The 9532-nt window shown below is 44.8% G+C and overlaps 2 protein-coding genes across 2 annotated transcripts; both read left to right on the top strand.

The window, feature by feature from the left end:
- Positions 1-1842: 1842 nt before the first annotated feature.
- JR316_0013395 (uncharacterized protein) lies at positions 1843-3001 on the top strand (the record flags this gene model as incomplete). The annotated part of the gene is made up of 2 exons (XM_047899004.1): positions 1843-2724; positions 2798-3001. The coding sequence occupies 2 exons, from the start codon at positions 1843-1845 to the stop codon at positions 2999-3001; spliced, it is 1086 nt and encodes a 361-aa protein (XP_047742552.1).
- Positions 3002-6614: 3613 nt separating this feature from the next.
- Positions 6615-7895, top strand: JR316_0013394 (uncharacterized protein; the record flags this gene model as incomplete). Its single annotated transcript, XM_047899003.1, has 2 exons — positions 6615-7352; positions 7377-7895. The coding sequence occupies 2 exons, from the start codon at positions 6615-6617 to the stop codon at positions 7893-7895; spliced, it is 1257 nt and encodes a 418-aa protein (XP_047742551.1).
- Positions 7896-9532: the final 1637 nt, after the last annotated feature.

The raw sequence follows: 9532 nt of genomic DNA, 5'->3' as shown, positions 1-9532 counted from the left end.
ACCCTAAACCCTAAACCCTAAACCCTAAACCCTAAACCCTAAACCCTAAACCCTAAACCCTAAACCCTAAACCCTAAACCCTAAACCCTAAACCCTAAACCCTAAACCCTAAACCCTAAACCCTAAACCCTAAACCCTAAACCTAAACCTAAACCCTAAACCCTAAACCCTAAACCCTAACCTAACCCCAACCCTAAGTTAACTAAGTCTAACCTTAGTAGGAAGTAAGGTAGGCGTGTGAACTTCCGAACGGCATGTGATTGTGAAGGGCCGGATCTAATTTAGTACATGGGAAAAGTTACTTAGTACTTCGGGAAAAGTTCCTTAGTACCGTGGAAACATTTTTGATGGACCGGATCATGAACTGTCCAATTAAGATTCACAACAATCAATCATTCTATTGTTTGATTGTTAGGTAAGGACCCAGGTAAGCTATTTATACTCTAGACATGTGAATATTCCCATGTCGCGGTTACTCGGAGCCACGTAACCAGAGTAATCTATATCCATGTGATTCACATCACAGTCAATAACCCACGATGTCAAAGAACAAAAGTGTTGGATCCACTTTTGACAGGTTACCATGTGCCACATCGACCCGTGACACTCTGTTCATCAGAGACCTGTCTAACTTGACAATAAACATTGACAGATTTGTGATAGTCGGTAAGATACATGACAGCTGCGCAGCATCACTTCACGCGCTGTCATCGGATGTCTAGAACATTCCTTCTAAGAATAGCCACTGAAGAGTCTATAAAGACGAAAGGGCTGGTTGTTGGGATCCCCCAACAGCCCTCAAGTACTCGTCCTCTCCCAAACTCCTGCCGCTTGTGCCTTCCCAACTCATCTGGGAGCCCTTTCGTCACTGATCTTGCCCTTGACTCGGGGACGTTTCATCGACATGTTGGCTGCCTCACGGCAAGCGGGGCCCTTTTTCTTTCACTCGCTCACGCCTTCTATGTTGGGTTACGGAGGTCATACAAACTCGTTTTAGTCTAGCTGCGGGGATATCCAGCTATGATGACTTTGTAATTCGAGGGCGCGCAGTTCTTCAATGGGTATGGACATCAGGTGAGAGTACACTGGGGGTTGTCAGGACCAGCTCTGCTGGATACGCTCCTGGCAAGTCGGTTGCAGCCGGCGACACTACCGAATTGCTGGGACGTCCTAAAGCTTGTGGGTACCGCCGACCGCTGGAAACAGCCTAGGCACCGGTGGCGACCGGGTATGGTAACAATCCCCAAGATTCAGCGAAAGCTGGAATGGATAATCAGCAGCGAATCCGTAACGGTCACGCCGACGGAAGCGTTCAACGACTAGGTGGTAGTGGGGTCTTCGGATCTTAAGATATAGTCTTGGGAGTGGGGAAACCCACATCTGGTATCTAAACCGCGCCTCGCTGCTTACGAGGACGGCCCGAAGTCCAGAACCGCTTAAAACGCGGGTGACCCGGCCTCCCCTTAGTAAAGGGAGTTAACACAAGGATGGACAAATAGTTCGTCGCCGGAAATGAACCTGTGGCTGTAATGGCTGATGTGGCGCCCCTTGGTAAAGGGCTTAAAGGGTATTAGCCTGCCATGTCCAATGGCATGAGAGTGTCCCTTGGTAAAGGACTTAATAGGCAATAGCCTGCTCTTTTGTCATGAGCGGTATGTAGTGATCGTTTGCCTGTACGGTAGCGCCCATTGCTTGCACTGGTCCACGCCCGTAAAAAATCACGAGCCGCTGGCCTTCTTTCTATTTCAAACTCACAGTTTAAACTAGTCGCTCGCACCTCGCTTCGCTCGGTGCTCGCTCCCCCCCTAAACCCAACGACTTTGCTATCACCCATCAGTTACCATGTCATCCCAATACTCTGCTGCATTCTCTCGTGCCATGTCCCCTACCCTGGACGCACTCACCCAGGCCGTCGTCAACAACACTGTCTTCGGCGTCAACGATGAAGCAGGCCGCCATAACGCTCTTATCGACGAGCTGGCCACTGTGGTCATCAAAAAAATAGCTGAGTGCCGCTCCGTTGACCAAGTCATAGACTGCGTCTTTTTTGACTATCGTGCTGCCCTCAGGGAGTTTCTCCTCAACCTCGCATCGTGGTGCGACAAGAGGGAAACAGTCAAGGCTAGCCTCGAGCGCCTTGAATCTGCCGTTAGCGCAGGCAACACGCCCAATCGCCTTAAGGTGAAGGCACCCGAGTTCCAACTTACGAAGGAATTCGCGGATGCCGGGTCAGCGGAGGCTCTTCGAGTCTCCACTACGTTCTCTTCCGCTCGTGATGCCTTCCAAAAGGCAATTAACGACGGCGCCGTTCAGGCGAAAAAGGACGAGCTGGCTTTTTGGGATGATAAATGCGCGCTCAACTCTTGCTACGAAGCTGCTGCCCTCATCGTTAAGGCAACTTACGATGATCGCAAATCCAGCTACAAGCTCCCTGTTTTCTCTACAGACAACAAGGGAGTTCGACGTATAGCAGAGTGGGTAGTGTCTCCGCAAAAGAAAGCCGAATGCAGTGCGCTGCAAACTATACTGCCGGCGATCTTTTCTCATATCAAACAGATTGTCAACATGCGCCACCGCGCCTTGGCAATTAAGATTGAGAAAAAGCGGACGACTGCGGCAACAGCCGATGTCGAGATGGCCGATGCGACCAAACCAGGTCCATCGATTCAATCCCTTATTGATAAGGGCTTGAATGCACGTCTCAAAAAGCTCAACCTTGGATCTGTGGGCAAGAAGGCAAGTTTTCGTAACCCTTCACCCATAATTCTGGACACTAATTATTACTCTAATTACCCAGACTTTGTCTGGCCAGAATTCGTCCAAGGCTCCTCAACCTCAGGCCAGGAAAGCTGGCCCTTCGAAACCCAAGTCGTCGTCGACGCCTTCGCAGAGGAAGCCTCAAACCAAGGCTTCCAACAAGGTCGACAACAAGAAGAAAGGGAAGGGGAGAGCTCCCGTCAAGAACAACGATCCAAAGGGAAAGGGAAAGGCAAGAGCCTAGACGCGCGGTCTACTGTAGCATCATTTACGTCGGTGAGACCCGCCTTCCCCAACTCTATTCCTGACGATATACTCACCATGACTAAAACAGACGCAGTTTCTTTTGTACACCTCAATACCCCGATTTCATTCTTATTGGCTGGCCAGTATAGATCTAGTGTACACTGTAGTCCTGGTGTTTCGGTCCCTGTTGATGTAGCAAATGATTTATCTCTTGGACTCAATTATATGTTTTTTACACTGCCTTCTAAAAATCTGATCATGCAAGCATGGAATGATTTTCAACGAAGAATAAGATGGCGTATCTATTTTTTGTTTAAAGAAGGCATGAATAAACCTTTCGATCCAGACTATGGAGTAAGCTCTAAAAAGAAAGAGAAACCTCCAATGTTACCGCAATTTATGGAACTTGGCCTTTCAATGGGACGTCGGTACGTTATTAAAACGATCGCAAGTATCCCGGAAGAAGCCCTTAAAGAGATGCGAAAGCACGCGTTCTCTCCTAAAAGGGACAAGATCCAAAAGTTTCTTTTCGATAACAACTATGTTATTACGATGACAGATAAGAATCTTGGCCTCGCGGTGTCTGAACGCGACTGGATATTAAGGAATGAGCTCAATCTTCTTGAAGATGAACGCAACTACGAAGAGTTAGAATTCGAAGTTGCGCAAGAAGTTATGAAGAGCAAAATGATTCAGATGCAAACTCTCGCACGTACCGTCGAAGATGAACATCTGTTTCTATTTGAACTTGGGTTGTCTCGATTCTTTCTATCGAATGTACCGGAAGACGGATCATCGTTCAAGTATCCTCAATTTCATGGTATACCTAAAATCCACAAGAAACCTACTGGATTTAGGCCCATAATTCCGTGTCACTCTGTAGTATTTAATCCTGCAGCCAAGTTTGTATCAAAAGAGCTTAAGCCGATTATTAAATCGACTCCTTCAATCATTCACGGAACGAAGGATCTCTTTACGAGATTAAGCCAATTGCGTATAGACCCCAAACGACAATGGTATTTTGTCACCGGGGATGTAGTTGCTTTCTATCCCAATATTCCGTTGGACTTGTGCATCGAAATCGTTTGTAATATGTACGAGGAATGGTTACTCAACGCTTCGGAAGAGAACACTGCATTAGCCCATATTAATCCAAATTCGTTAGAGAATAACTTGGTTAAATTGGGCATCTTTAAACGTGCTATCGAGATTGGCAATACGCAATTGATAACACAACATGGGTCTAGATATTTTAGACAAAAAAATGGCCTCGCAATGGGCGTCGCGGATTCTCCGGACCTTGCTAACCTCTTTGGAGCCCATTTTGAAATAAAGTCAAAAATCTTAGACCACCCAAACGTGGCCTTCTATGGAAGGTACATCGACGATTGTTTCGCAATTGTCTACGCCGAGTCCGAAGCACTTGCACTTAATCTTATTAAAGAAACAATAAAGTTCGATGGTTGTGTTATCGAATGGGCTGTTTCCTCGTCGGGATGTCAATTTCTCGATGCTTTCATATTCAAGGAGTCTGGAAAACTTCATTGGAAGCCATTTGTCAAGACAGGAAACAACCGAGAACGAGTTCCATGGGTATCACATCATCCTTTGGACGTCAAACGTGGCGTCTACATTGGAGAGTTATCCAGGTTAGCCGTGCTATGTAGTACCAAGGAAATCTACATCGGAGCAATTAGAGACCTTAACGCTCTCTATTTGATGCGCGGTTATCCCGAAAACCTAGTCATGTCTTGGTGTAAGAAGAATATACAAGAACGTTGGGAAAAGCGATTCGCTTTACGAGTCGCAGAGCACGACGAATCCATTCTTGTACTTAAAACCAGATTTGATCAGGTATGGAATTGGTTTTCAGCTGCTGAACTTGGAAAGACTGTTACCGAGTACTGGTCGGCATGGTATGAACATGCCGAGAAAGGTTTGTATAGTGCAGACTCGTCCAGACCCCTTATCAAACCAGATCCAAATTACGTTCACGACCTCGATGATGTTCGCCCGGAGCTGTTCACACAGATCCTCGTGGACGGAGAAACTGAGTTCGTACCGGATTTGAGGAAGATAGGACTACTCGGAAGTCGTTGGATAGTATCGCGAAAACGCAATACTAATCTTTTCGACCTTGCAAATGTGTGGAAGAAAACAGTCTTTCGTAAACTGGATGAAAACATCGCTGAAAAAGGTGGTGTTGTTCCCGAAACTCAAAACGTTAATGAAACTTATCATTCTGCTTTAGTTGAAGCTGCTGAACAGATAAGTATCGAAAGTGATAACGAGATAATACTTCATAGACGTTCAATCTCACAAGAGAGGGAACATCCAGAATTCGGCAGAATATCCAAATCTTACAACCGATGAAAAGAATACTAGCGCGTAAGGCGTAAAGCATTAGAAAAAAACCCTAACCGTAAGTATTCCTTGCTACAAAGTAACAAACATCTACTTACAAGCAACACATTGGATTAAATAGCTAAACCTAAACCTAAACCCTAAACCCTAAACCCTAAACCCTAACCTAACCCCAACCCTAAGTTAACTAAGTCTAACCTTAGTAGGAAGTAAGGTAGGCGTGTGAACTTCCGAACGGCATGTGATTGTGAAGGGCCGGATCTAATTTAGTACATGGGAAAAGTTACTTAGTACTTCGGGAAAAGTTCCTTAGTACCGTGGAAACATTTTTGATGGACCGGATCATGAACTGTCCAATTAAGATTCACAACAATCAATCATTCTATTGTTTGATTGTTAGGTAAGGACCCAGGTAAGCTATTTATACTCTAGACATGTGAATATTCCCATGTCGCGGTTACTCGGAGCCACGTAACCAGAGTAATCTATATCCATGTGATTCACATCACAGTCAATAACCCACGATGTCAAAGAACAAAAGTGTTGGATCCACTTTTGACAGGTTACCATGTGCCACATCGACCCGTGACACTCTGTTCATCAGAGACCTGTCTAACTTGACAATAAACATTGACAGATTTGTGATAGTCGGTAAGATACATGACAGCTGCGCAGCATCACTTCACGCGCTGTCATCGGATGTCTAGAACATTCCTTCTAAGAATAGCCACTGAAGAGTCTATAAAGACGAAAGGGCTGGTTGTTGGGATCCCCCAACAGCCCTCTGGCCTTCTTTCTATTTCAAACTCACAGTTTAAACTAGTCGCTCGCACCTCGCTTCGCTCGGTGCTCGCTCCCCCCCTAAACCCTAAACCCTAAACCCTAAACCCTAAACCCCCCCTAAACCCTAAACCCTAACCCTTCTATCGAATGTACCGGAAGACGGATCATCGTTCAAGTATCCTCAATTTCATGGTATACCTAAAATCCACAAAAAACCTACTGGATTTAGGCCCATAATTCCGTGTCACTCTGTAGTATTTAATCCTGCAGCCAAGTTTGTATCAAAAGAGCTTAAGCCGATTATTAAATCGACTCCTTCAATCATTCACGGAACGAAGGATCTCTTTACGAGATTAAGCCAATTGCGTATAGACCCCAAACGACAATGGTATTTTGTCACCGGGGATGTAGTTGCTTTCTATCCCAATATTCCGTTGGACTTGTGCATCGAAATCGTTTGTAATATGTACGAGGAATGGTTACTCAACGCTTCGGAAGAAAACACTGCATTAGCCCATATTAATCCAAATTCGTTAGAGAATAACTTTGTTAAATTGGGCATCTTTAAACGTGCTATCGAGATTGGCAATACGCAATTGATAACACAACATGGGTCTAGATATTTTAGACAAAAAAATGGCCTCGCAATGGGCGTCGCGGATTCTCCGGACCTTGCTAACCTCTTTGGAGCCCATTTTGAAATAAAGTCAAAAATCTTAGACCACCCAAACGTGGCCTTCTATGGAAGGTACATCGACGATTGTTTCGCAATTGTTTACGCCGAGTCCGAAGCACTTGCACTTAATCTTATTAAAGAAACAATAAAGTTCGATGGTTGTGTTATCGAATGGGCTGTTTCCTCGTCGGGATGTCAATTTCTCGATGCTTTCATATTCAAGGAGTCTGGAAAACTTCATTGGAAGCCATTTGTCAAGACAGGAAACAACCGAGAACGAGTTCCATGGGTATCACATCATCCTTTGGACGTCAAACGTGGCGTCTACATTGGAGAGTTATCCAGGTTAGCCGTGCTATGTAGTACCAAGGAAATCTACATCGGAGCAATTAGAGACCTTAACGCTCTCTATTTGATGCGCGGTTATCCCGAAAACCTAGTCATGTCTTGGTGTAAGAAGAATATACAAGAACGTTGGGAAAAGCGATTCGCTTTACGAGTCGCAGAGCACGACGAATCCATTCTTGTACTTAAAACCAGATTTGATCAGGTATGGAATTGGTTTTCAGCTGCTGAACTTGGAAAAACTGTTACCGAGTACTGGTCGGCATGGTATGAACATGCCGAGAAAGGTTTGTATAGTGCAGACTCGTCCAGACCCCTTATCAAACCAGATCCAAATTACGTTCACGACCTCGATGATGTTCGCCCGGAGCTGTTCACACAGATCCTCGTGGACGGAGAAACTGAGTTCGTACCGGATTTGAGGAAGATAGGACTACTCGGAAGTCGTTGGATAGTATCGCGAAAACGCAATACTAATCTTTTCGACCTTGCAAATGTGTGGAAGAAAACAGTCTTTCGTAAACTGGATGAAGACATCGCTGAAAAAGGTGGTGTTGTTCCCGAAACTCAAAACGTTAATGAAACTTATCATTCTGCTTTAGTTGAAGCTGCTGAACAGATAAGTATCGAAAGTGATAACGAGATAATACTTCATAGACGTTCAATCTCACAAGAGAGGGAACATCCAGAATTCGGCAGAATATCCAAATCTTACAACCGATGAAAAGAATACTAGCGCGTAAGGCGTAAAGCATTAGAAAAAAACCCTAACCGTAAGTATTCCTTGCTACAAAGTAACAAACATCTACTTACAAGCAACACATTGGATTAAATAGCTAAACCTAAACCTAAACCCTAAACCCTAAACCCTAAGCCCTAACCTAACCCCAACCCTAAGTTAACTAAGTCTAACCTTAGTAGGAAGTAAGGTAGGCGTGTGAACTTCCGAAAGGCATGTGATTGTGAAGGGCCGGATCTAATTTAGTACATGGGAAAAGTTACTTAGTACCTCGGGAAAAGTTCCTTAGTACCGTGGAAACATTTTTGATGGACCGGATCATGAACTGTCCAATTAAGATTCACAACAATCAATCAATTGATTGTTAGGTAAGGACCCAGGTAAGCTATTTATACTCTTGACATGAGAATATTCCCATGTCACGGTTACTCGGAGCCACGTAACCAGAGTATTTTATATCCATGTGATTCACATCACAGTCAATAACCCACGATGTCAAAGAACAAAAGTGTTGGATCCACTTTTGACAGGTTACCATGTGCCACATCGACCCGTGACACTCTGTTCATCAGAGATCTGTCTAACTTGACAATAAACATTGACAGATTTGTGATAGTCGGTAAGATACATGACAGCTGCGCAGCATCACTTCACGCGCTGTCATCGGATGTTCCAGAACATTCCTTCTAAGAATAGCCACTGAAGAGTCTATAAAGACGAAAGGGCTGGCTGCTGATAACAATCAACAGCCCTCTGGCCTTCTTTCCATTTAACTCACAGTTTAAACAAGTCGCTCGCACCTCGCTTCGCTCGGTGCTCGCTCCCCCCCTAAACCCTAAACCCTAAACCCTAAACCCTAAAAAAAAAAAAACCCTAACCCTAAACCTAAACCCTAAACCCTAAACCCTAAACCCTAACCTAACCCCAACCCTAAGCTAACTAAGTCTAACCTTAGTAGGAAGTAAGGTAGGCGTGTGAACTTCCGAACGGCATGTGATTGTGAAGGGCCGGATCTAATTTAGTACATGGGAAAAGTTACTTAGTACTTCGGGAAAAGTTCCTTAGTACCGTGGAAACATTTTTGATGGACCGGATCATGAACTGTCCAATTAAGATTCACAACAATCAATCATTCTATTGTTTGATTGTTAGGTAAGGACCCAGGTAAGCTATTTATACTCTAGACATGTGAATATTCCCATGTCGCGGTTACTCGGAGCCACGTAACCAGAGTAATCTATATCCATGTGATTCACATCACAGTCAATAACCCACGATGTCAAAGAACAAAAGTGTTGGATCCACTTTTGACAGGTTACCATGTGCCACATCGACCCGTGACACTCTGTTCATCAGAGACCTGTCTAACTTGACAATAAACATTGACAGATTTGTGATAGTCGGTAAGATACATGACAGCTGCGCAGCATCACTTCACGCGCTGTCATCGGATGTCTAGAACATTCCTTCTAAGAATAGCCACTGAAGAGTCTATAAAGACGAAAGGGCTGGTTGTTGGGATCCCCCAACAGCCCTCTGGCCTTCTTTCTATTTCAAACTCACAGTTTAAACTAGTCGCTCGCACCTCGCTTCGCTCGGTGCTCGCTCCCCCCCTAAACCCA

The sequence above is a fragment of the Psilocybe cubensis genome, chromosome 13 (genome assembly GCF_017499595.1).
Source record: "Psilocybe cubensis strain MGC-MH-2018 chromosome 13, whole genome shotgun sequence".
NCBI lineage: Eukaryota > Fungi > Basidiomycota > Agaricomycetes > Agaricales > Agrocybaceae > Psilocybe > Psilocybe cubensis.
Note: the sequence above shows the minus strand (reverse complement) of the source record. Positions and strands in the feature narration are given on the sequence as shown.